Source organism: Alternaria arborescens (assembly GCF_004154835.1).
Source record: "Alternaria arborescens strain FERA 675 chromosome Unknown contig_27, whole genome shotgun sequence".
Taxonomy (NCBI): domain Eukaryota; kingdom Fungi; phylum Ascomycota; class Dothideomycetes; order Pleosporales; family Pleosporaceae; genus Alternaria; species Alternaria arborescens.
In genome coordinates this window covers 195,935-221,472 of record NW_021167882.1, presented here as the reverse complement: position 1 = coordinate 221,472, position 25,538 = coordinate 195,935, and the positions used below count along the sequence as shown (strand labels likewise).

Sequence of the window (25,538 nt, the reverse complement as noted above, 5' to 3'; positions counted from 1 at the left end):
GTATTGTGGGTTTTGGTCCACATCAAGTCTTTTCTCCGCATCATTCGCATTATCCTGCGCAAGTCGAAACATCCGTTCCCGCACATGCCGCGTGCCGGGTATCTATTCCATGGCGGCATCTGTATAGCCTCCTCTTGCTGATCTTTTAGAGTTCTCAAAGACCTTCTAGAAATACCAACCAACGCAAGACCTGATGACTGACGCAGAACAATCACGGTTGACCACCTGGCGCTCATGGAGGAACCGGAGCTAATCCTAGAAATTCGTATCAGGTAGTCCCTTTTACCACCGGAAAGCCATAACGATGATGCCAAGATGGGATACAGCATTGAAGTGGAGATCAGGCCTACTGACTTTACCTAAATGTCCCTCCCCTTGGTCGAAGTACGCAACTCTGGCTACGAATGCTCCGCGGACTCACCATCGCTCTGCCGGCGTATGCCAACTCAAGCTATCATCTACATCGGGTTGTTGTTCCCGTCCGTCATGGCATCCTTCTCGTCTGATAAGGTGGTGCCATGAATCAAGAGCTGTTAACCATGTTGGCAATGGTTTAGTGCATCTCTGTGGCAAGGTTGACTGGAGAGAACAGACTCGGACTTATAAGGGAAAGAGAGCACCATCATCGTCTCCGGCAATACATTAAACACAATTGGGATCTTTTCACCCTTACCATTATTTACTGTTCCGCCGCCCCTTCTTCATAACGTTCGATCGTGTCTAAACTTTTGCAAAGATGCTGGTTGACGTCAGCATTGCAGTACGTGCGAACGATCCAGGTGCCGTTCCATGCCTGCTACAGAAGCTTTCGGAATTCGGGGGTAAACCCTCTGCTGATCACAATGATACTCGTATGGCAATGCTTTCGCACGCCAAAGCTCTTGTCAGGGCACTACAGACTCCCCGTGAAACCATGATTGAACAGAATTGGGCGCAGGTATGTGTTGAATCGCTGTTCGCCTCGCCTGAGCTAAGCTGTGTTACTAGCCGGGTTGCCATACTGCCATCACAACTTGCTATAATGCAGGTGTGTTCGGAGTGCTCGGAGACCAACCGATGAAGGTCGATGACATTGCAAGCAAGCTCGGGAAGCCTCGCGAGCTCTTAGGTGGGCTCTCATGTTGGCAGATCGTTCCGGTTACTCGCTTACACTGCCAGCTCGCTTGATGAGGCACATCGCAGCCATGGGTTTCATCACTGAGACAAATAGTGATGAATACAAGGCCACAAACTTTTCGAAAGCATTGACCATACCTATCATTGGAGATGGCTACCCAGCCCTGTAAGTGTTGTGGCATGATTGACGCAATGTTAAGATGAGTACTGGGCTAATTAAATCAGTGCTGGTGGAGCCCATGAGTCTTGCAGCAAATTCTCACAATATTTGGAGAAGAACAATTACGAACTCACTACCGATATCACAAACGGACCATACCAGTACGCATTCGGGACGGAGCTCGATATGTTTCGGTATCTGGATACTCATCCGCCTTTGGGACAGCAATTCAATAACCACATGGGTGGCTATCGGCAGGGTCGACCAAGTTGGATGGATAGCAACTTTTACCCAGTTCAAGAGCAGCTCATCCATGGCATGGACACCTCCAAAGACGCTGTACTATTGGTAGATATCGGTGGAGGCTACGGTCATGATGTCCAAGAGTTCAGGTAGGATGTCGTGTAAGCCTAAGTCTGACTCGCCTGCTGACGATACATCCAGAAACAAGTATCCTCAAGTCCCTGGTAGGCTTGTGCTACAGGATCGCCCGTCCGTTATCGAAGGAATTGAGCAACTGGATCCCATCATCGAACGTATGGAGTACGATTTCTACCTCGAGCAGCCATTAAAAGCGGCTCGAGCATACTATATGCACTCCGTGTTGCACGACTGGCCCGACGATGTGTGCAGGAGCATTCTGAAGCAGGTCGCCGGCGCCATGAAGCCAGGTTACAGCAAACTGCTGATCAACGAAAACGTCATTCCAGACACGGGTGCAGACTGGCAGGCCACCGCCTTGGATATGATGATGATCACACTCTTTTCTTCAAAAGAGCGGACGTATACCCAGTGGAGCCAGCTGTTGGAGTCACCCGAGATTGGTCTTAAGATTGTGCGTGTTTACAGTGTCAAACATTCGCAGGAGAGTCTGATTGAGTGCGAACTGGCGTGAATGTTCGACGGCTGAGATGGGAGTCTTTCAGACATCCGCAAGAAGTGACATCTGCAAGACATACCCACATGGCCCTAGTTCTTTCCTGAGACTGCGCACAATACATGACTTAGGCTTGGGGCAGTTCCTTGCACGTGTCTGATCTAGCTCTCTGTCGATCTTGCGTGTGGTTTGCGCCTTCCACTATAATACAGGCTGACAATACCACAGGCAGCTGCTGCGCACTATCCAAGCATGAAATATCTAGTGCACCAAGCAATGCAAAGATATGTAGATCTTGCTCGCTATGCAGAATTGATTGTCGTGATGCCGATCCAGAAAAAGGAAGGTGTAGAGCCGGCGACCATTGAGAAAGCAGTGACATATCGAAGTTCTCTATCGGTGACATATCGTTTGTGAATTCGCCAACCGTATCGCCACTCACTTATTTACACGGGCAGGAATTGCGCCTTGTATACCGGATGTAAGGGGAAACGGTTTGCATCTTGACTTTCCTCGTGCGATCTTTTCCATAGGAGACCTCATCAATCACAACTTCAACATGGCCTGTGGGGGAGGCTGTTGTGGCCCCAAGAGTACAACCGCAGCTATTGTCAAGCCAGAAGTTAATCCTGGAGTGCTCACGGAGGCGGTGACGGAAACGACAAGTAACGCAATAGCGACGACGCAACCTGCAGTGGATGCAACACTGACGCCTTCCGATTCCGAACCTACAGCATCTTGGCCTGCTGTCGCCAACCTGAAATATGCCACAATGCAGCCGAAAGGTTCATGCTGTTCACCTTCAGATCCTACGAAGTCAGACACGTCGAAGTCTCTGTGCAGTCCGTCAAAGCCAGCAGCAATTCCCAAGCCAAGCACTTCTTGCTGCTCAAGTTCAACACCTGTGGGACCAAAGCCAGCCAGCGCATGTTGTCAGCCATCGGACTCTCAGAAGTCGAGAGCATCTGAATCTTCCTGTTCTTCATCAACACCCAAAAAGCAGGAGGCACCCAACTCCTGCTGTTCGTCACCAGAATCTGTGAAGCCAAAGCTTACCAGCTCATGCTGTTCGCCGTCAGGATTCGTGAAGCCGAAGCCAGCAACCCCATGTTGCAAATCACCTACGCCGCTCGAAACGGAAATCAAGGCATACGGCGACAGCAGCAGCAGTTCGACTAAGGCTGATCCTGAACCTGCTTGCAGTGCCGACGCTACGGATGGCTGCTGCGCAGACGATGGGTACAGTGTCCCTGCAGACACCTGTGCCAGTAGCTGTTGCGAACCTGGGCGGAGTGATTGCGCGGGCACGACTACGAAAACATCGAGAGCATCTTGCTGCACCTCTTCACCCCAGGCATGCGCAACTATCGGGGCCGAGACATCATGCTGTTCACCCACAAACGCTTCCAAACGCTGCCCTGACAAAAAGGTAGCCCTGATCGACGCGACTGAGATTGCGAGCGGTTCGGATAACATCGACCTGGAGAAGGGCGGCGTCACACGTGAACACCTTGTCATCAGCGTATCTGGCATGACCTGTACAGGGTGCGAGACAAAGCTACAGCGAACACTGGGTAGTCTCGACTACGTCAGCAAACTTCAGACCAGCCTGGTCCTTGCCCGCGTCGAGCTCGATATCAACACCAAGCTTGCGACTGCCGACGATGTGGTCAAACATCTCCACCGCACAACTGAGTTCAAATGCGAGATCGTTTCCAACCAAGGCTGTAGTCTGGATCTTATCTGTTCGGGAGACCCAGCGGCTTTTGTCAATGGGCAGTGGCCGGATGGAGTGTCAGACGTACGCCGCCTAAACAAAGATACAATCCGTGTGGAATACGATGCGAAGATTGTGGGGGCGAGGGACTTGATGTGTGACGAGTGGAGTCGGTCATTGCAACTTGCACCGCCTTGTCCAGACTCTTCTTTGGAAGCTGGCAATAGGCATGTTCGAAACATGGGCTTGTTGACGTTGCTCTCTGCCGGATTGACCATCCCCGTACTGGTCATGGCATGGGCACCTCTTCCTGAGCGCGAGATTGCTTATGGCTCCGCGTCACTCGCCCTCGCTACTGTCGTCCAAGTTGTCATCGCAGGTCCTTTCTACCCGAAAGCGCTCAAGGCATTGGTGTTCTCTAAGGTCATTGAGATGGATCTGCTCATTGTACTGAGTACAAGCGCCGCGTACATCTTCTCAGTTGTTTCGTTCGGCTACCTAGTCAGCGGAAACCCTCTATCAACGGGCGAGTTCTTCGAGACAAGTACGCTGTTGGTGACACTCATCATGGTCGGACGATGGGTGGCATCGTTGGCGCGACAAAAAGCGGCAGAGTCCATCAGTATTCGTTCCTTACAAACCCCTACTGCCATGCTGGCCAGCGACGACGGGATGGACAAGGAGATCGATGCTAGGATGTTGCAATATGGAGACATCTTCAGGGTCGCTCCAGACTCGCGCATTCCGACAGACGGTACCGTCATCTCGGGTTCTTCGGAAATTGATGAATCGATGTTAACAGGCGAGGCTCAGCCCGTTGAGAAGCACACCAAGTCGGCCGTTATTGCAGGAACCATCAACGGAAGCGGAACGCTTACCGTCCGCCTAACCCGTCTGCCTGGCGATAATACCATCACGACGATTGCGGGTATGGTTGACGAAGCAAAGCTTTCCAAACCCAAGATTCAAGAGATTGCCGACACTGTAGCCAGCTACTTCGTCCCTGTTGTAGTGACCCTGACAATCATCACTTTCGTCATCTGGGTCGCCATTGGGATTGCGATACGCCATCAATCAGGCTCAGAAGCGACCATCGAAGCCATCACGTATGCCATCACAGTCCTAATTGTCTCGTGTCCTTGCGCTATCGGTCTCGCGGTTCCTATGGTTATCGTGATCGCGTCCGGCGTCGCAGCGAAGCGCGGTGTTGTCTTCAAGACCGCAGGTAGCATCGAAGTCGCGTATAGAACGACCGACGTAGTGTTCGACAAGACGGGTACCTTGACAGCAGGAAGGCTGGCGGTGGTGCATGAGGAGTATGTTCAGGGTGGTAGTGCGGATGACGCCAAGTTACTTTTGGGTTTGCTTGGCAATGTCAAACACCCCGTGTCGGCGGCCATTGCAACACATCTCGCGTCGCGAGGTCTATCAGCTACAACCGTACCAGACGCCAAGGTGGTTACCGGCAAAGGTGTCCATGGGATGGCCAATGGTAAGAAGCTACGCGCCGGTAACTCGAGATGGCTTGCGCTTTCCGAAGATCCGCGTGTCCGCTCCATGCTGTCCCAGGGTTTCACCACCTTTTGCTTCACCATCGACAGCACTCTAGTAGCTATCTATGGTCTGCAGGACACATTACGACCCGACGCAGCATCCACCATCGATCATCTCCAACGCAGCGGCATCAACGTCCATGTACTGTCTGGCGATGATGATGGCGCTGTTAAGAGGATTGCCTCGCAGCTCGACGTACCAGAAGAGAATGTTCGCTCTCGTTGCTCACCTGCAGATAAGCAAACTTATATTCAGAGCCTTCTCGCAGCACCTTCAACAGCTCTTCTGACTGGCAAGTCTCGCAAGCCGATTGTCATGTTCGTTGGGGACGGCACAAATGACGCTGTTGCCCTTGCTCAGGCCACAATCGGCGTTCATATGTCGAGCGGTACTGACATCGCACAATCCGCTGCCGATGTAGTTCTTGTCCGTCCTAGCCTGTCAGGCGTACTGACCATTATCAACGTGAGTAGGAAAGCGATACATAGAATCGTTTTCAACTTTAGCTGGAGTTTCGTATACAACACTTTCGCTGTACTGTTGGGTGCGGGCGCCTTCGTGCACGCGAGGATTCCGCCGGAGTTCGCGGGTCTCGGGGAACTGGTCAGTGTACTACCTGTGGTGTTGGCAGCAGTCTTGTTGAGATGGTCGAAAGTCTGAGGATAGTGGCATATGTAAATCGCAGTTAGCGTGTTACGAGTTGAACAATGTCACGTCATGTATCAAGGATGTAATGTAGACAATGGTCCATGTTCTCTTACAAAACTACACTACTCAAACACGCAGAGTCTAATGGGGTATCATGCAACTCGACAACTGCCTTCCCAGCATCCGGCTCTCTCAGGGTAGGAGTTTCTGCTCAAACTCATGTCGCTCGCGGTACTTAGCCAGAGCGATTGGGACTTCTCCGCTATACCCCAGTTCCCCTTGCGCCTTTTCTAATTTCCTTGTCACTTTGCCTACCAGCCGTGCGATCCAGCGATCGTTGGCCATGGCATGTACAGTGTTCTGGCCAGCTTTTCGCATGCCCACCATAGTCTTGTTTGATGCTTCTTTGAAGCCAGTGTCAACCTTCTTGAGGAATGCTTTGAAGCTCTTGTCCTCATTACCATTCAGCGTGGTCTGTGACATTTCGCTGTTATTAGTATTGACTGAAGCAAGACTGCTTGCTTCGCTATCAGTAGTGCTGACACGCTTCAGTTCGCGTAGAACTTTGGCCTCCTCAAAGTCTTTGTCCGACTCGATGACTTTGGTAGCTTTCACGATCGCAGCGACGAAGTTAAGAAGATCTTGATGGAATTGCGCTGGGAGGTGAGCATGTGCACTAACGTGCATGGACGCTTCGTCTTTCTTTAGCTTTTCAAGCTCTTTCCGAGCTAGGATTTGCTTTGGCGTAGGTTCGGCTTCGTTGATGGCAGACTCCATCTCCAAAAGGTCGAAATCGCTCTTCTTCTCGGGGAAGATGTGCTCATGGTGTGGAAATAGGAACGTTGGAATTGTGAGAACGGCATCGGCACCTCCTAACCGCACAACTTGCTTAAGCTCGACGGCGTCTGGGAGGATTCTATAGGCCATGACGTCGGAGATCTTGAAGTGAGTCTGAATGTTGTAATTGGTGTTGATGGGGAAGTGGGCTTCGCTAGCCATCGGGCCCAGCTCTACAGCGAAGTTGGCATCTGCGCACCAAGCTGATATCCGCGCCTCCAATCTACGAATCTCCGCATCTTGGGATGAGTAGTGCTTGAAAAAGTACTGTCGCATCAAGGCCGTGAACCACTTCCCTGACCCAGCTGCAGTAATGGACTTGAACTTGACAGGATGGAAGTAGCAAATGGGACTCAGCATCAATCGGTATAGGAAAGGCAACCGATGTAGAAATTTCTTTACGTTCGGGTATGATGTTTTCCGAAGAGTGGAGACTCTGATCGATTTGGTAGGTGGGTGAGGTATGGATGGTTGTCCATGGACCTGGGTACATATTGCTGCTCGGAAGTCATCCATGTTATCAATGTCCAGGCGGACGCCTGGCTCTTCTTTCGACTTCTTGGCATCTTTGGCGTCTTTTTCGTCATCGGATGAACCAGCCTCAGCTCGTGCTTTCGAGGCCTCTACCAGTGTCTGTTTCGCCTTTGTAATAGCACTTGTGTCGTTGATGTAGCGTACTAGCTCTTTGTACTTCTTATGGGCCTGCTCTTCATCTGGTGACACTTTCTTAACGGAAGAGAATGCGGATGCAGTATCTTCAGCCTCAATTGGCTTTTTTCCAGCTGTCAGATTTCGGACCATATCAGCCGGGCGGCCATTGGCTCCCCCTTTCATTGTCGCTGCTCTGAGAATAGCCGTATTGGTGACAACCACGGAATCGTCGTCGTCTGGCTCCGGGATACCATACTGCACATCCCCAAAGGTGACTTCCCAATCCCCGCCCTTCACATTCGCATAGACGTCGTCAACAGTTATCTCTCGGAACAGTGGTACCGTAACTTTATCAACTTGAATGCCAAGCTCGATATCGTCCGAGAGCTTTATACCAGCCTCGACTCCATGAGCAACGAGTGTCATTGTTGAAAGCGAAAGCGTAACCCCGCGGATTACGAAGAGTCCCTTGACTTCGGTGTCGATTTCCAGGGCAGGCAGATCAAAGAAGGCTACTTGATCGTTGATAAAATGGAGGTCTCGTAGGAACGTCTTTCGTAAAGTGCGACGTGCCAGTGCAGCAGGTGCTTCAAATTGGAAGAGGCAGGTAATGAAGAGTACAGGCCAACAAAAAGCCCAGAATACCCAATACAGAAGCCACGAAGTCGCACATACGGCGTACACCAAGTTTACTGTCGCGAAGATAGTCCAGACAGGAACAAAAGGCAGGATACGATGCCCATACGCCTCGCCAAGTAGGATTGCGTAGACGAATATGGGCGCTCCGGAGATGACCCATCGCAACGGCCAGGAGAAAGAAAGTGCTGCTAGGAGGGTTCCGGCGAGGAAGGCATTCGGTATCAGTCTGCTCGTAAGTTCTCGCCCTTGTTCAATCGATGGCGCATCTGTAGTCGGCGAAGGAACCGCTTTTCGTTTGGAAGCGGCCGGCGCCTCACGTTTTGCGGTGGAATCCATGCCGTGGAGGCTGCGGAAAGTGTAAGAGGAATGTCACAGGTAGTAGAAGTTCCGATGGAGAGAATGCATGGTGTTTGTGGCATACGACTAGTGCAAGTGCGAACGCGACGGTCATCAAGCAACTGGTTCTTGTGACGTCATGGTCCTGTTCGAGACTACCCCCGCACAAAAAGAGGCAAGAGCACTCCGGGCCAGACCTGATTTGTCGCTGAAGGGGGTATGATGAACGATATGGCTGGCCAAGGCATTTTTGTATAACCGTTGGATCACCGCTTGCAGCATGCCGATCGCCGTCTTGAAAGCCTGCCTTGCAAGGTTTCCATGTCGTGAACGGTGACGTAAACGCGCTAGTACTCGTTCGTCGTCGCGATATTGACATCCGCGTCTTGCCAGATTATTTCCGTAAACAGTCTATGTATGGAGAGAGCGTATACATTGTTTGGGGACGATCAGTTGATTTTCTATTCATGTACGACCTGGCGGAATTCCACCCCAGGTCCCATTTGAGAACCATGTGCCTGCTCTAGTGAAGTCGCTGTATGCTACGCTGCCGAACAACTGGTAGCTAATAAATCCAAACCGGAAATATTCATCCTGCCCACCGTCTGACCGACTCCAAGTGAAGTTGCCTTCATCACTCCCACCAGAGCCACGATATCTCTCTACATCGTTGACCACCACACTCACGCCCTGGTATCCGCGGAGTAGGCTCTCCCATGCGAAGGTGATGCTCGAGCCATTAATGACAGGCTCAAGGATAGCTGGGATACCCGACCCGAGCTGTCCATCCCCTCGTAACGCCGCTGCCGTTTGTAGGATGGAATCGAAGTCCCATCGTGCAACACCATTAACGAACAGTCCGACCAGCAGACCTTGGCACAACAAGCTCACGCGGGTCTGTAGCGCGGTGCCTGGAAGGAGTAAGAGAGCAATGATGTAGTGGTGTATCCTAAGTGTGAGTTTCGGCATAGCAGCGAGTATGCCCAGGCCAAGGCCTAGTGTAGCATATAATGCAAGATAGCGTGGCAGTCGCCCTTCCCTGCGGAAGCACCATGCTTGGTATAGAACAACAGCGAACAGGATAAGTACAATGATTACCAATGCTGTGATAGCGCCCGGTTGTTGGCGGATGTCGTTTCCTGTGAGCCGCTGTATGGGTATACGTTCAAACGTATAGTTCCCTAGTGCGCCAACCCAAGCCCCACCTACCCAGAGCACGGTCTTTTCAACTTGTGCCTTGCAATTGCGCAGGGATTTGCGGACACTGAATTGATAGAAGAGGGCGGCAGCTAACGCAGCGGGCAAGAAGCGGCCGAGTGTTGTAGAAGCCAAGGAGGCGTAGTTCGAGTACGAAGGCGGATCCGATGCCATACCAGTCTGGAAGAACAATATTGTAAAAATGGGCGCAAAAAAGGTGACAGGACTTGTGGTGAAGATGCCGAACAGAGCAGTAAAGATTGTCGAGAGGATAAGCAGGTTCCAGCGCGGATCCTCACATTTGGCCGAAGCCTGATCAAATGTGAATGCCATTGGAAAGTGCGAGTCAAAGCCAATACTGCTTATGCCATGCCGTGTAACAGCGCCGAAACTGTCTCGTTCTCCTATTAGAGAAACGACACCACAGCCACCGTAGCCATCGCTGATGACTCCAGCGTGAATAGCCGCTGAGCAAATGAACGAGTCTCCGCGATATACCAACGCATCACTCTCAGGACCTGGAGCACCTCCAACGACCAAGGATCGGTAGTTTATGACTTGCGGTCCGATTGCGCGAGGGTTGAGCACTTGGGCGCTCGAGCATCCGGCGGGGCAGTTGAAGGCAAACGAAGCATTGGAGAAGGGGAAGCAATTACGGCCGTCGGGCCCACAGCTTTCTGGGGATGGCCTGGCGACGATCAGCACAGTCACGATAGCTTGGGGTATAAGAGGAGAGGCCATACCACAGGTTGTTGACACACGACAGCTTTACCGGCGCTCCGAACCCTCCAATGTCAGAAGGAAGCCCACCATCACTGACGACTACAGCGAACGTGACAATCCATACAACACATGCGATAGCGTAGATGCAAATGCGTACCCACTCTGGCAGCCGCGCGAGCAAGCGGACAGGCAGTGTTTGCCAGCGCTCAAGAAAAGGCGTGATGGTGTATCTGCTCGGCGGCTTCGGCCCCTTCACCCACTCGACCACCTTCCAGCCCCAACGGGCGACAGGTGCTGGCGTACATTCCCCCAACTTCCTTGTCCATGGCGGGGTACGGCGAGACTGGCGGTGCGGTGCGACAAGTTCTGTGCTCTGGCCACTCGGTGTAACTCGATCGCGGTTGTCATCGCGTTTGGTCCCATGCTCTAGGTCGATGGTCTCCAGAACCACGCGATCGGGAGTGTCGCGTGCTGCCATTCGGGGGTACAGATGGGAAAAGAACAACGACAGCGGCTATACATACGCGACTATCATGTTGAAAATGATACCGAAAATACACGCGATGGGTATACGAGAAGAGACTATTGACTTAGGACCAAAGTGGCGCACGGCAAGCATCATCGACTCCACTCTGCCGCGCCACAGGCCTCAGATACGCAGGTGGCTCCGATACCACCACAAGCTAGACATCCAGCCCTATCATTCTGCAACTCCGAACATGTCGCGACAATTCCATAACCATGAGTTGCATCTCACTATTGTTTCCAATTGCGAGCAAGACAGGAGGAGCTGACAACGACTTTTCAGGGCAGGAATCAACAATATGTTGGTGTTTTATCCAAGGTACAAGCCATTTGATCTATATGAGTTGACAGCGAGGCTACCATTCCTTTTCTTGTGTCATTAACCGGGCCTCCCCCATGAACCATCTCCATACCACGCGGCCGTCCTCGTGGCACTCGATCTTCAGACCGGTCTCGAAGTTCCCGTCGCATGCGCTACGTTTCGAGTGTCGCCATAAACTTTCGCTTCTCCTACGAAACAAGCGCACGTTTGGAGAATCCGCATCAAGTGGACACGATCTCCCAAACGAATGGACTGGTGCATTTCATAGTCTCAAAAAAGCCACACATCCTCATGGTGCAGGGATCGTGATCACCTTGTTTGGTAGCAAAAGGTTATGGCGGACATTCCCCCGACCAACCATCGCCCCAAGTTGTTGTCCATGCCGAAACGTTCACCAGCTTCAACACGTTTTTGGATCAGGGATCTCATACTTTTTGTATGGAACCATTGTTAGCCGGCTGGGGTCTGGCGCCCGCATTACCGCCGCTTCAACATCGTTGCATGCTGTGAATGTTCGTCGCCTTTATGGGAATTCCCCCTTGCTATGGCTGCACCGAGCAGACCATATGAAATCCGACCGGTGCTGGTACGCCGTGATGTTCCAAGAATGGCAGCTGCGTTCGTCGTAGCTGAGGATCGTGAAGAAAAGGTTAGAGATACGAACAAGCGCAGAGGCGGGACAAGACTTCAACAATCGGATGCGATCATGAACGGAACGTGGGAAGGACAGCCGCCCAAATCACCACCACAGCCGACAACTCTACCCACCGAGACGGAGGAAATACTGTCATCGCGGACCGAACAGTTTTCATCTCTAGCCATGCCGACGCCTGTCGGTATAGAAGAAACGATCCTCCAAGCTATATCTATACCCTCGATATCAACGGATGCTACCTTGACTGCTCTGCCTGAGCTGGTAGCGTTTGCCGTCAGACCCACCCTCACCGCTCAAGCCGATGTCAATATTAATGGAACAAGTACCATACGAGCGGCTTCAACTACGGTGCCAGCATTTCTTGTAGACTCTGGCGCGAAGATAAATGAAGAAGCGCTTCCAGGCATGAATCAAGAGGACCCATTGTTAGTGACGGTTCCCGGAATGAATCAAGGTACGTCCAGGTCGGATTATATACGTGTGAGACAAACACTGACTTCCTATCTTCCTTTCTACAGAGGATCCTCTCTTGGTGACCGCACCCGCAGTAATGCCGACCGCAGCTCCTGAAAGTTCGTTAGCGACCCCTTCGACTTCTGCGATGACAGTAGAGAAGCCTATGCCAGGGAAGAAGCAACCGAAACCTACAGCAGATGCTGCAGTAGCCTCATTGACAATCCTGAGTGATTCTGCTTCGACTATCGCACAGACTTCGTCAACCACGAGCGCAACCATCTCGAGTACCATCGATGTCTCTACGGTTTCTTTCTCTTTACCGCCCACATTGACTATCTCTACTTCGTCGTCAACAGAATCTTCGACAACGACAAGCTCCTCAACGCTGCCTCCTGTTCTTACTTTTGTCACGATTACAAGAACTGCACAAGGCAAAGAAGATGCTCAAACAACTACACAAACCGTGCCCGCTCCACTAGCTGTCACTGCACCACAATCGGCATCCTTATCGCTCTCGGCATCCTCTTTAGTAGTTGGATCGGCTACACCTTCGAGCCTGGCTACAGCCGTCAGTGTCGAGCCGCAGAGCGGCTTGACACCTCTAGCAAGATCTTTATTCATCCTTTTCGGCGTTCTTGGTAGGTAGATGTCCACATTTCATCAGAGTGAGGCTAACATTAACAAAGGATTTATTGCCATCCTTATTGCTTTGGGTGTAGTCTGGGTAATGAGATCGAACAGAAGACGTGCGCAAGCAGCTCGACAGCAAGCCGCTCAGAACCCCGCCCAGGAGACTGAAGAATACGATGGCTACGGCAACACGATACACATATCTTCCAGCAACTCCATCAAGACTTTCCTCACTGAGAGCGAGAAGGCCATTGTAAACCGTGCCGCTACGCCAGACGGTGACACAGACGTAAGTTTACTTGGTTCCATGAACAACCATCGCGATATTAATGGACTCCTACAGGCAAGCACAAAGTCGTCCCACCAACTCACTGACGCCATCAACTCCTTTATAACTAAATCACGTCGCCTGACTTACAAAATATCGCCTTAAACAAATCGCTCTACACGCTGTACTCGGGGTGGAATCAACACATGCTTGAACTTGTCGCCAGCACAACCTAGTACTGTAATCGGTTGCGGGACTTGTAATCTACTGTAAATAGCATGATAGACTGTATATAAAATGGTTGTGGCCTTTCCAAATGGTCGTTATCAATGCGGTGTGCATAATGAACATGTAACGTGCGCAGTTAGAGGTACACTCAAATTTCAGATAGTGAATGTCAACCCCCAAATAGCAGAGACATACCAGGCCTTACTAAATGTCGACTACAAGGCTGTGGAAGATTCTAATCTGAATGCAGCCACGCAGCATTGTAGCACGATGAGGCCGATAAGCTATAACTCGATGCGCAAGCAAAGAGCTCTGTTGATAAGTAGCAAACCAAGCCTTACCTATACAATAGAGAACGTGAGACTTTTACAACTGGACGTTCTGTCACGAAGATAATCTTTCTTGGCTTTATCTTTGTATCGTCTCACTCCAGATAAAGCCACCAACACGCTTCCACTTTTGTTTCCAAGATTATCACGCCACACTTACATCGGCCTCTTACCTGATGTTGCCAAGCCACTGACACCCTAAACCTCACACCATTTTCACGCTTTGTTTAGCCCGTTCATATGCTAGTCTGCGGCGTAGCGGCGTAGTCTGCAAGGCTAGTGCCAGAAGTGCTTACCAGCGTCGTTAGTGGCTGTTAGTGCTAGGTTCGACGGACCCCACGTTAGTTGCTGTATGAGGCAGTTTTGGAGTATAGCTTGGAAGGATAGTGGAGTAGTGTGAGCAATGGCCCTTCTTGCTTCTTGTATGCAAGCCTACAATGATTGGACGTAATAAACTTACAAGCTTTGCCCGAGGCAGCCTTGCCATCACCATGACAGCCAAGCATGTGTTGAGGCTCCAGACTTTTTGCTGAAATTCGTAAAGTCTATATTCTATTCGAGGAAATAATCTGAAGTATGCACATATAAAGTTCCTAATCATATTAACCACGGGTCCAATACTGAAAGAATACATGCCATCAACAATACAGCATGTGCACTCGATCCCAGTACAAATATGCAGCACAATACTTCAGCGCCTAGTCAATGATCTCATCTCCGGCCTTATCCACTCTAACAATAGCATTACCCTTGCACTGCGTGTATGGCAAGTCATCTTCGGAATGAGGAGTGCACTTAATTTCGATCAGCTTGGCACCATGTACAGTGACCTCGGTGCCATTGAGCGTTACGGTCTGCTCAAGCGCAAACGCTGTGAATAAAGTCAGTCTCACATGTTGGAGAGGCGGTAAAGGTTCGCTTACAGTATGATCCGGCAACACCGACGTCGCCGTCCAAGGTGTAGTTGAAACTGGCAGGAGCGCATCCAGTATCTGCTGAAGCCGCACCGGGCCTTTTGATAGTCTGGCAGCCAGCGGCGACGGGCTCACCACCTGCAGTGTTGGCGTCGATATATAAAACATCGACGTGGGTGGAACGGTAGCCGTACTCAAAGTTGTTGTCCTCAATAGCGATATTCCAGCCGCCGTAGTTGGAGGGAGTAGCTGCGAGTACGGCGGGTGCAATGGCAAGGGCGAGAGAAAGGATAGAGGCGTACATCCTGATGTTCGAGTTTGAGGACTTTCGATGTTTGTGGTGGGATGAGAGTCAGTTCAGCTGAGATTTAGAATTTGATGATGATCTTGGAGACGGGCAAGACAACTACACAAGTTCATGGCTATTTCCATACTGTCAGTGCTGAGTCCAACATGGTAAAGAATGGCGCAACCTCGGCCATCAGAATGGTACCCACCGGCGTTCCTGACGGTGTGGAGAAGGTTTAGATTGCCTTAAAAACTACGAGAGAATTCGTATTCGACAATGCGGTCAATGAAGAAGACATCCTATGCAGCCTGCGTATCCAGTTTTCCCGACTTCGTGATCGACGAATGCCACGCTAGGTGTAGCCCTAAAGCGGAGCTTGTCAGGTACAAGCATATCATCCATCAGGGAAGGCGTTGGCAACGAAACGTTGGCGGTACTCTAGTGCGGAAGCTGGGAAGGGGTAACCCGTCGGCGGTAGCTTGATATATCGACATGGCTCCAGTGCGCGATCCAATGGAACTTAGGTACATGCACGATACTGCACCGTCCGGGAATCTGCTCGTGTTGAACACATCGGGCAAGGAGCTCATGTGAACATGCATAACGTCAGTATGTTGTAACCAATGGCAACCAACCCTCTTTTGTTTTTGGAGGGGTTCGATTTTGTACGCGTGTAGTCCTATACAACCAGGTAAGATCTTCACTCTGCTAGCCTCCGTACAACCCTTGGCTGAAGCGGTCATGTTCAACTCGACATGGCTGTACAATTTCTCTTATTTTCTCTTTCTTTGTAATGGCTGTCCACAAGTAGGATCCCAAGAAGGACGTTTTTCGTCTGGTTTCCACTAACTCGTCGTGTCTTGGCCTGACTTAGCTGCGCATGATGGTTGCAGGCTACTACGTCGTGGCAGCCTTGTAAACATGGAGGTAGACAATCTCTTCACCGATCTCTACATCTCCCGGTAACGGAAATTCGATTTGGGTTTTCTTTATGAATCCTGCATCTTCCATGAGTTCGAAGAAGACTTCCTCGCTCGAATGACGCATCTTCATTGCGATAGCAACAACGATTTCTGGGCTTGCTTTGACCAGTCGTGTCAGAGTATTCACCAATGCTGGGCTGTAGATGGACGTTAGATCAACCTTGTTCCTTGATTTTATCAAACATATGGGATGACGTAAGAGAAAGCCATACCTGCTATCTGGATTGTATGTGCAATCAGCCGCGACTACAAGATCAAGCTGTTCTGAGGTAGACTGCAAAATATCAGGCAGATCTGCATCCCAGTCCAGCTCCATGAAATCTAGTGACGCGCCTGGTGCTTCGATAGCATAGTGCATATTACGCTCTACAATCTCTCTGGCCTCTTGAAGGTCGGTTAGGAGGACTTTGGAGTTCGAGATGGTTTGAGCGATTGCGATACCAACCATTCCGCAGCCAGTACCCAATTCGAGGACATTCAAGCGTGGTTTGGATACAGACGGTAGCAATGCTTTAGCTAGATCGGAGTTTGGGGTTGTCAGTGCTGTTATTTGACACGAGAGCGTGATACCAGCGTCCCTGTACGTCCAAGTCAGTGCTTACGGTTCGACACCTCACAAACTGAAAATATATACCATAAATGTCTTGCAATGCTCTCTCCTGTCTCCTCCCAGATGGTAGTAATTGGTCCATCTAGGAGCTTGAACCGCCTTTCCACTAACTTTGGAGCATCTACATCAGACGTGAATGGCGGACTCCAGGCAGACACGACACCTCGAGCGTCAGAGTCGGATATGGTTGCAAGCTCATCGTGAATTCGTTTCGGCTCCCCGCCCACTCTTACTCGCAAATGGGACCATGATGCCCGAGACCTGGGGAGGGGGAATGTGATGGGCAGACTCCGCATGCCGGCCGTCCACTGCACGGTCGACCATAGTAGCACATCTTCTTGCGAATCTGCAGTCGCCAACAGCTCTGCTGCTAGCCGGATGTCGTAAGGAAGAAAAGAATCTCCAAGATCCGATGTGATGGTAATGAGGCAGCTGACTTGCTTTCTCGCCGTGGTTTTGTCAGTGACAACCCGGGGACTTTTGAGGAAGCGGATGTATCGCATGGTGCATGGTAGAGTTTGTCGGAAAAGTGTGCCGAAAGCAGCAAGACTGTGGGGGTGAAAGGCTGGATGTGGGGTGCTGCAACGCTGGGACGCAAGGCTGGGGATTCTGAAGGCTAGAATGCCCAACCGAGCCGCATCTCATCTACCACGTCGTCATACCTCAATTTGTCCCGAAAGGTTATGTGTTTGTTTCTGTGTTGAAGCCAATGCGCTGTCGCATCGCAGCATCTTGCTGCTACCCGCAATAACCCACGAAACCTCACTGAGCAAGAGCCCTCGCTGTCGTCATCGCCATCATGTACCGTCGCAGCGACCCCAGGTGGAATCGCACGCTCCACCAGATTACGGAGAATCTCGAGCACGCAAACGAATCGGCGCAAGAGAACATATACGGCTTCACCCAGCGCTACGTCAACCCATGCTTCTCGTCCATCACCCAATGCGTCAATGCGTGTACGGCGCCATGCTTCCCAGCGCACAACGACCGCCGGCGCAATCGCGGACGATCACGCGGCCGGGCAGAAGTCAGCTTCGACTTCTACGACGACTGGGAGGACGACGAGAACGACAGTCTTTTGGGCTGGGGCACCGACAACCTCGACCGCTTTCTCGGCGGCGCGGCCAACTATGGCGCAACGGCGCAGCCTGGCCGACAGAGCGGCATGACTTATGGACAGCGAAATCGCGATCCGAGATACAATACGCCGCGGCGCAAAAGCATGACGCTGCCGCGAGACGGCGCCCAGGACCCGACTCTCATCCCAAGTTCTTCTTACTTTGGCTTCCTGGGACGACTGCCTTGGAAGATTGGGGGTCGGGGACTGCGATACAAGCCATCGGCGGCAGACCTCACAGAGCACCCGGGCGCAATGCGAAGGAGTCTGGAAGAGGAACAGCCGCTGATCGACGACAGTGATGAGGATGCTCTCGAGGGGCCCGAGAACAAGGGACATCGCAGGCAGAGAAGCAACACGCAAACATCGGGACACACGACCGACTCGCTGAGTTCTAGAGGCGATATCTTCCCCAGCGAAGACGAGCTTGAAGACGCGGTACCGCTCGATGACGAGTTCACCATCGCGCTCGAGCGACGTACCACAGGCCAGTGGAACGAAGATAGCACCAGCAACAACAAGGCACGCTCAAGTAAGAGCAAGCGGCCCTCTGCATCACGCGCATCCACCCGAACTGTCTCTTCGCGCAACACAAGCAACTCAGATAAACCACCATTGACCCAGCGCTCCGCCTCCGAAACCATCGAAGAAGTCCCCACTCTCGACCAACTACAAAAAGAAGAGGAACGCCTGCGTCTAGAGGAAGAAATGGAAGTCCACCGCAAGCGTCAAGAAGCCCAACAGCTCGCCGTCAAGCGTGGCCTAGTCCCCGACCAAAAAGCCCTCTCTACCAAATCCAGTACGCCTCGCTCCTTGTCGCCAGCTCATGCAATGGCGACTGTGAACTCGACTGTATCGCCGCTTGTACGCACGCCCGCTGGCGAAACTGCGCCTGCGGCTGACCAGAGCGGCTCGATGCCATTTCCCAGTTTCGTAGATAGCCAGACGATGCCCGATAGTAGTGGGTTTTATGTTGATGAGAGTGACTATTCGAGCAAGGCTGTCACGCCGAACCGACCCTTGTCTATCAAGGAAGAGGTGAGGGAAGACAGGAGAGGAGAAGATGATGATGGAGAGGCATTTGTTCCTGCTCGATTACCGAATTTTGGGTCTGAGTAAGTGAGTACGAAGCTAGATACTACACACCCAGAAGAGACTAGTTTACGACGCATGCTATGGAGATATGAAGAGACGTAGCGGAAAGCATCTATTGTAATTAATGACCTGAGCGATTTCAATTCATCTTGTTTTAAATGTTATTACTATTGAGCTACAAGCCCATGTTGCCAAATGTAATCTGCTTCTTCGTCAATCCCTGGTATATTTCGTCTAGTACGCCTCTCTTTCGCTTCTTGTCTACCTCCTTCTCTTCCCGTTCGAGTTCCTCTTCATCGTCTAATTCGGCATCTTCTTCTGTTCTTGGCTTCCATGTCGCAATACTGCCATCAGCATGGGCAGAGTACATCTCCACGTGGTGTGGTCGCCAGGCCAGACTTGTGATTCTGTCCTTGACGTTACGCTGTCCCTTTGCTGCTGCTGCTGCTCCAGACGCGTTGGATGAAGTGTTCGTCTGAGGCTGCTGTGAGCGGCGTAGTCGACGGATCAGCTTACCGTCAAAGAGCTCATAGGTAAGGATCTCGTGCTCGTTAGGATAGAACATGAGATCAGCACCGGGCTGGAGATTTTGCACTGGCGCAAGAACGGGAATGCGAGGCGCAAGACCAGAGTTTTTGACCATGGGGCCAAAGTTTGCTAGGGTATTGGCACCAGTATCCGTGTCCCACACGCGTACTCGCGCATCGTGCCCGCAGGATACTAGGTGCTTGCCATCCTCGGTCCATACGAGCCCATTCACAGCGTCTCTGTGCGCCTGTGCGTTGGTCGAGTTGCGAGTAAAGGACGTAGATTTCCCAAGTACCCCGACTGAATCTTCGAGGTCCAGTACACCCAATTCACCTACACTGCGGCGTACATCCCAGAAGCGTATGCTGCCATCTGTAGCTCCACTGACAAGAATATGTTCGCGCACAGGGCTCCATGCTGTAGAGAGGATCGCGCCAGAGTGGCCTGCAAGACTGTGTGTCGTGGCGCCTGAGCGAAGATCGACGAGACGCACATTCGGATTTTGCGTCGCGCATGCGACAAGGAGATGCGAGGCGATGGGCGAGAGCGAGATGTTATACACGACGGAATCGAGGTTGAAAGACGCAGACGGCGCAAGCGTTTCGCTGGAGTAGAGCTTGACGGTGTGGTCGTACGATGATGTAAGGAATGCCAGAGAATCAAAGGGGTAGAACTGTATTTGCGTGATGCCTAACTTGTGCTCTTCACTCGTCTTGTTCACCGCCGTGAGGGGGAGATAGGTGTCTCCTGCCTCGGTTGCCGCAGTCTGCGCCTCGAGATCCCATACTGCAATCGAGCTGTCTGCGCCTCCAGAGAGCAGATATCGCCCCTCAAACTTGTCGATGGTTAAAGCATTCACCCCGGATATATGCGCCGGTATGCGCTCGTGCGGATCATCGAGGGCCGGTAGATGCTGGCTGAAGACTACGGTAGGAGACGGTTGCAGCGCGTATGTGAGGCGTGAGGCATAGCCGCGCTTGAGGACATGGTTGGGAATGAAGCCGTACGCGCGGTCGAGCTCGTGTTGAGTGCTCATATGCAACTACATGCTTTGTGTGCTTTGGGGCGACAGAAGAAGGAGAGGGTGCGCAGAGGATTATGACGTTGTAGCCCAGGCATCCGCAACGCGACAGGGATCATTGGTCGCAAGACATTCACCAACAACGTTCAAGCCTTGCAGTCGAGCAAGCCGCTTACCTGAACCCTCCCTTGTGCTTCAACACAACGACGACACAGCGCTATATTAGAGCCACCTCAAATGGCTACTGATAATGAAGAGCCTCGTCGTCAAAAAGTAAAGAAGAGACCGCGAAAACGACGCGCTACTGTCTACGATGCCGTCCATCGTAAGAGACGCATTTATTAACAATCAAAATGCACAACCTAACAATCTTCAAGGCAAAGTCGCTCGAACCGGTCTAATAGCCCACATCCGTGATCCAAAGGCATCCAGAAAACCACTGCGCCCGGATGAGGTTCTCTTCAAGCGAAAGAATGCTCCTATGCGATACGAGGAAGACGATTATTACCCTGCACACTCCAAGTTGCCTGCAAACCAAAAACTTCCCAGTGGCGACCTCGCGGATGTATTGAGGACCTACGTATCAACACTATGGGCCAGGACTAAGGGGCCCCGCATGATGCAAAGAACTTGGAGAGGTATGGACGAATCTGCGCTGATTGCTCTAAGTATCCTGATGGAAGAGACTGCTCGAGGCGCGCTAGGTGAGACGGGCGATCTAGCTTTTACTGAGGCAGCTGAGGAAGACGAAGAGCAGGTTCTTGCTCGTCAGAAGCAGTGGACTCAGGGTACTGGTGGTAAGAAAGAAGGAGCTATCGTTAGAGCCAAGAAGAAAGCCCAGGCTAGTAAAGAGAAGCAGCGCGCGAAGGAAAGGGCACGCTTAGAAACGTGGACTTCATCTGACGAGGAGTCACATGGCGACTTGGCAGAGGAAGAGCTGGAGTGAACATAACGACGTGAACGGGAGATGGACTTGCATACCTCAGAAGAGGGGGCTGTTGAACGCGATTAACGATCAGAAGCCCCGTCTCTGCCTGCGGTGAGAGTATCGAGAGATTTTTGGAAGAAAGAGGCAAAAACATGGCGTTTGATGACGAAGACGATATCTCAGCAAGCCAACAACGGGGCAAGATGTATCTTTTGAACTCTCAAGATACATTTAGGCTCGTGTTCTCGGCCCGAATATGCGAATCTATAGACAATACCGAAGCTAGGGAGCCACAGAGTCTCAGGATGCTGCAAAAGTGGCGTTGCGATCAAAGGTCTAGTTGATTGCGGTCGTGCCTACCTTCTTCGACGGCTGGCACCTTGGCGTGCCTTCCTTGAGGAAGACATCCGCCATGTAGAGCTGTTGAAGACTCTTGAGAAACTAATATCTACACGCGGTCTATCACGGTCATCAATTCTCGTGTATCGTTTGTATTTCACCTGGTTCGCAAGAGCATCTGTCGTTTCTAAGCGGATATGGTCAGTTCAGATATAGGAGCGGCTGAAGCACTCACTGACTCTGGGAGGCTCCGAAAACCCAACCCAACGCGCAGAAAGCGGCCTCTATTCTTGCCTGGTTCCACAAAACGGCACAGGCCCACAGCATCAAAGATCTCGAGAAGACACTGCCGCAAGTTTCCTCTATCAACAGCATGCAAGTTAAGGACTACCTCCAAGCACTCTCAGATGACAACAAAATCCGTGTTGAGAAGATTGGTAGCGGTAACTGGTACTGGAGCTTTCCAGCCGATGAGAAGAAAGCCAAAGAAACAGCTCTCAAGAAAGCCCAAGAGGAGTTCGACAAGGTCAATGCTGAAGTAAACGAGCTTCAGGCAAGGGTAGATGATGCAGGTGCGGCTCGCGCCGAGGATGAGGATATGCTCATGAAGACAGGTAGATACTACTGTATCTTTATCGCATTCGCACTCACCACTCATAGGTGGTGATCGGAAGACACTGATTTCGAAGCATGCCGAACTCACCAAGGACCTCGAGAAACTCAGGATCGAGCTATCGGCATACAGCGATCAAGATCCGATCGAGTTGGAGAAGAAGGCTACCGAAACTGAACGTGCTCATCTTGACGCAGAGAAGTTTACTGATCAAATTCTCGTCATGCAAGGCTGGATCAATCAACAGTACTTTTGTGGTAGTGGAGGGCCGGAATTCAAGGAGATGCTGAAGTCATTCTACTACGACGAGTACGACGAGGAGGAGGGATGCCTACGTGAGCTGTGAAATGTGACGAGTTAGGCATCGGGGAATTTCATGACGCATGTGTCAAAGTCTCCACTGGGAGATCGTCTACTGTACAAGAAGATGCAGCAATAAGGGCGTAATCACTACCATGTAGAGATATTACAGCGAAATCATTTCGACTCATCGCCGGGTATGCCATAATAATGCGCCACTTCGGAGTATTTATAAGTGCTTGAGTCATGTTTCAGCAGGGACCACTTCCATTCGCTTGTGGACATCGTCATCGCAAGTAGCTTTTGCCAACCCACCACCAAACGCCTATTGTAGAACGAGGCCTCGCTGGCCTGCCTATAACTCGCCTCTCGTCACCCCCCAAAAAAGACTTCGACACTCTCTATACCACTAATTCCCTGTACACATCCCTGGAACCAGACCCTATACCCCGCGATGGCCTCGACTGGTGCCCAAGAAAACGCACAAGTGCCTGCAAGCCCACAGCGGAGAGGAGGCAGAGGCCGTGGACGCAGCAGAGGTGGAAACGGCGGGGCAGAAGATGGCCACGATAGCTTTGGGGGGAGGGGACGTGGACGGGGCGGCTTTCAGAGCCGTGGACGAGGTCGCGGCAACAGAGATGGCGCGGGCGGTCGTGGTGGACATGCGCCAGAAAAGGGCAAGGCGCCTGCGATAGAGGCAGAAGAGAGTGGACAGGCTCCGGCTGCTCTCGCGAAGCCGAACCTACAGCAATCGGACAATGAAGACGACGATGCCGAAGTCTGCTTCATTTGCGCCTCGCCCGTTCAGCACACAGCCGTTGCTCCTTGCAACCACCGGACATGCCACATCTGCTCTATCCGAATGCGCGCCCTGTACAAGACGAAAGCTTGTGCGCACTGCCGAACAGAATCAGACCACGTTATCCTCACAGACGACGCAGAGAAGAACTACGAGGACTTCTCAACCGCCGAGTTCTTCCGATCCGATGACACTTTAGGCATACATTTTGAGAATTCTGGCGTTTTCGAAGACGCGCGATTGTTGCTACAGTACAATTGCCCTGACAGCGAGTGCGACGTCGCCTGCCTAGGCTGGCCAGACTTGCATCGCCATGTCAAGACGGCGCACGGGAAAATGATGTGGTATGTACTTCATAGTCTCAGTGTTGCTGCATTCGCTAACATTTCCGAAGTGACCTGTGTACACGAAACAAGAAAGTCTTCACGCACGAGCACGAGCTATTCACGCAGGCCGATTTGCGAAAGCACCAGAAGTTTGGCGACGATAACCCTGGAGCAATAGATCAGAGTGGCTTCAAGGGACATCCGGAATGTGGCTTCTGCAGACAGCGCTTCTACGGCGACGATGAGCTTTACACTCATTGCAGAGACAAGCACGAGCGCTGCCACATTTGCGATCGCCGAGAAGGGGGGAGCAGAAAACAGCAATATTTTGTCAACTACGACTCCCTTGAGGTGCATTTCCGGAAGGACCACTTTCTTTGTCCTGACCGGGAATGCTTAGAGAAGAAATTCGTCGTGTTTGATTCTGAGATGGATCTCAAGGCGCATCAGCTGGAAGTGCATCCCAACGGTCTTTCCAAGGACGCGTTGCGAGATGCTCGCAGAGTTGACATGTCTGGCTTCCAAATCAGAGCGCCGCACGACCAAAGTCAGGGTAACAACAGGCGAGATGAGCGTAGACGCGAGGGCGGCAGAGGTCGTGGACGTGGACGAGATCCGAACGCAGAGCCGGTGCCTGCGTCGTCTGCGCAACCTTTGAGCAGAGCAGAGCTCGCCTACCAGAGGCAGAGGGAGGCTCAGAATACTCATTCAGTCACTGGAAGAACCTTCGGTGGCCAACTATCTGCACCAACTCCGGGCGAGGCGTTCGCTGCCAGGCCTCCCCCAAGCGCCTCAGAACCTCCCACTGTAACAGCCTCGCGCCCGGCGCCAGCGGCTGCAGGCAATATCACGAATGGTGTCGCTCAGTTGAGTGTGAACGAACAACCAGTCAACCCAGTCCCACAAACACCTCAGGAGCAGGCTCGACTATTGCGCCACAACGCAGTTACGGAACGAGCCACAAACATGCTTCGAGGTAGCGCGATCAAGCTGCAGGAGTTTAGAGCTGCAGTTTCAGCCTATCGGAACTCTAACGTGTCGGCAGCGCAACTGATCGAGGGATTCTTTGCACTGTTTGACGCCAACTCGAAGGAGATAGGAAAGCTGATCAAGGAGTTGGCAGATATCTTTGAAATTCCAGCAAAGAGGGAAGGTCTCTTGAAAGCGTGGAACGACTGGAAGGCTATTAACGAAGATTACCCTTCACTGCCGGGCTCCGCGACAGAACAAGCGTTGAACGGCGGATCAACTGTGCGGGGAGGCTCTCGTGTACTGAAGTTAAAGAGCTCAACAGCTAAATCATCCCGATCTACAGCCAACCAGCAAGCCAGCTGGTCGAACGCATCGTCGAGCAATCCTTTCCCAGCTCTACCAGCGCCAGCAGGTCGCGTCGGTGCGAAACCTGGACAGACGCCTTGGGCTTCTTCGTCTGCCGCAACGAGCGCACGTCCTTCGCCCATGCCATCTCGAGTTGCGTCGTCAACAAATGTAAACAAGAAGCCCGTTGGAGCGGACGCCTTCCCTGCTCTCCCAGCAGCCGCAAAACCCACCAGTACACTCTTCAGTCCAGGATATACTGGCCGCGCTCTAACGCGCGATAACAGCGGTCGCAATACACCAGTGAGCAATCCTTGGGCCGGCCCATCTGGGGCAAACAGCGGAACATCAACGCCAGCTCTGGAGGATGTCGGTGCGGCAGGGAAGAAGAAGGGTAACAAGGGCAAAAAGCAAACACTCTTCCAATGGGGTTAGGCAACCATCATATGCGTTCTAGGATATAAGCAAGCATAGACACGACATGGAAGCAC

The 25,538-nt window shown here is 51.9% G+C and overlaps 13 protein-coding genes across 13 annotated transcripts; 7 read left to right on the top strand and 6 right to left on the bottom strand.

The window, feature by feature from the left end:
- Window positions 1-1,184: 1,184 nt before the first annotated feature.
- Window positions 1,185-2,171, top strand: AA0111_g9490 (hypothetical protein; the record flags this gene model as incomplete). The annotated part of the gene is made up of 3 exons (XM_028656054.1): window positions 1,185-1,282; window positions 1,342-1,668; window positions 1,721-2,171. 3 exons carry the CDS (start codon window positions 1,185-1,187, stop codon window positions 2,169-2,171), a joined length of 876 nt encoding a protein of 291 aa, XP_028502944.1.
- Window positions 2,172-3,101: 930 nt separating this feature from the next.
- On the bottom strand, window positions 3,102-3,629 carry AA0111_g9489 (hypothetical protein; the record flags this gene model as incomplete). Its single annotated transcript, XM_028656052.1, has 1 exon — window positions 3,102-3,629. The coding sequence occupies one exon, from the start codon at window positions 3,627-3,629 to the stop codon at window positions 3,102-3,104; it is 528 nt and encodes a 175-aa protein (XP_028502866.1).
- A 55-nt stretch (window positions 3,630-3,684) lies between these two features.
- On the top strand, window positions 3,685-6,084 carry AA0111_g9488 (P-type cation-transporting; the record flags this gene model as incomplete). The annotated part of the gene is made up of 1 exon (XM_028656051.1): window positions 3,685-6,084. The coding sequence occupies one exon, from the start codon at window positions 3,685-3,687 to the stop codon at window positions 6,082-6,084; it is 2,400 nt and encodes a 799-aa protein (XP_028502867.1).
- Window positions 6,085-6,264: 180 nt separating this feature from the next.
- Window positions 6,265-8,535, bottom strand: AA0111_g9487 (hypothetical protein; the record flags this gene model as incomplete). Its single annotated transcript, XM_028656050.1, has 1 exon — window positions 6,265-8,535. One exon carries the CDS (start codon window positions 8,533-8,535, stop codon window positions 6,265-6,267), a length of 2,271 nt encoding a protein of 756 aa, XP_028502870.1.
- Window positions 8,536-9,000: 465 nt separating this feature from the next.
- AA0111_g9486 (hypothetical protein) lies at window positions 9,001-10,933 on the bottom strand (the record flags this gene model as incomplete). Its single annotated transcript, XM_028656049.1, has 2 exons — window positions 9,001-10,420; window positions 10,476-10,933. 2 exons carry the CDS (start codon window positions 10,931-10,933, stop codon window positions 9,001-9,003), a joined length of 1,878 nt encoding a protein of 625 aa, XP_028502956.1.
- Window positions 10,934-11,909: 976 nt separating this feature from the next.
- Window positions 11,910-13,476, top strand: AA0111_g9485 (hypothetical protein; the record flags this gene model as incomplete). Its single annotated transcript, XM_028656048.1, has 4 exons — window positions 11,910-12,411; window positions 12,476-13,051; window positions 13,100-13,332; window positions 13,387-13,476. 4 exons carry the CDS (start codon window positions 11,910-11,912, stop codon window positions 13,474-13,476), a joined length of 1,401 nt encoding a protein of 466 aa, XP_028502868.1.
- Window positions 13,477-14,566: 1,090 nt separating this feature from the next.
- Window positions 14,567-15,086, bottom strand: AA0111_g9484 (hypothetical protein; the record flags this gene model as incomplete). Its single annotated transcript, XM_028656047.1, has 2 exons — window positions 14,567-14,739; window positions 14,792-15,086. 2 exons carry the CDS (start codon window positions 15,084-15,086, stop codon window positions 14,567-14,569), a joined length of 468 nt encoding a protein of 155 aa, XP_028502869.1.
- An 882-nt stretch (window positions 15,087-15,968) lies between these two features.
- Window positions 15,969-17,167, bottom strand: AA0111_g9483 (hypothetical protein; the record flags this gene model as incomplete). Its single annotated transcript, XM_028656046.1, has 2 exons — window positions 15,969-16,632; window positions 16,689-17,167. 2 exons carry the CDS (start codon window positions 17,165-17,167, stop codon window positions 15,969-15,971), a joined length of 1,143 nt encoding a protein of 380 aa, XP_028502872.1.
- A 296-nt stretch (window positions 17,168-17,463) lies between these two features.
- AA0111_g9482 (hypothetical protein) lies at window positions 17,464-18,900 on the top strand (the record flags this gene model as incomplete). Its single annotated transcript, XM_028656045.1, has 1 exon — window positions 17,464-18,900. One exon carries the CDS (start codon window positions 17,464-17,466, stop codon window positions 18,898-18,900), a length of 1,437 nt encoding a protein of 478 aa, XP_028502873.1.
- A 151-nt stretch (window positions 18,901-19,051) lies between these two features.
- AA0111_g9481 (hypothetical protein) lies at window positions 19,052-20,440 on the bottom strand (the record flags this gene model as incomplete). The annotated part of the gene is made up of 1 exon (XM_028656044.1): window positions 19,052-20,440. The coding sequence occupies one exon, from the start codon at window positions 20,438-20,440 to the stop codon at window positions 19,052-19,054; it is 1,389 nt and encodes a 462-aa protein (XP_028502871.1).
- A 222-nt stretch (window positions 20,441-20,662) lies between these two features.
- AA0111_g9480 (hypothetical protein) lies at window positions 20,663-21,371 on the top strand (the record flags this gene model as incomplete). Its single annotated transcript, XM_028656043.1, has 2 exons — window positions 20,663-20,750; window positions 20,803-21,371. The coding sequence occupies 2 exons, from the start codon at window positions 20,663-20,665 to the stop codon at window positions 21,369-21,371; spliced, it is 657 nt and encodes a 218-aa protein (XP_028502957.1).
- Window positions 21,372-22,065: 694 nt separating this feature from the next.
- AA0111_g9479 (hypothetical protein) lies at window positions 22,066-22,651 on the top strand (the record flags this gene model as incomplete). The annotated part of the gene is made up of 2 exons (XM_028656041.1): window positions 22,066-22,306; window positions 22,353-22,651. 2 exons carry the CDS (start codon window positions 22,066-22,068, stop codon window positions 22,649-22,651), a joined length of 540 nt encoding a protein of 179 aa, XP_028502930.1.
- Window positions 22,652-23,059: 408 nt separating this feature from the next.
- Window positions 23,060-25,482, top strand: AA0111_g9478 (E3 ubiquitin-protein ligase hel2; the record flags this gene model as incomplete). Its single annotated transcript, XM_028656040.1, has 2 exons — window positions 23,060-23,748; window positions 23,799-25,482. 2 exons carry the CDS (start codon window positions 23,060-23,062, stop codon window positions 25,480-25,482), a joined length of 2,373 nt encoding a protein of 790 aa, XP_028502929.1.
- Between the last annotated feature and the right edge of the window lie 56 nt (window positions 25,483-25,538).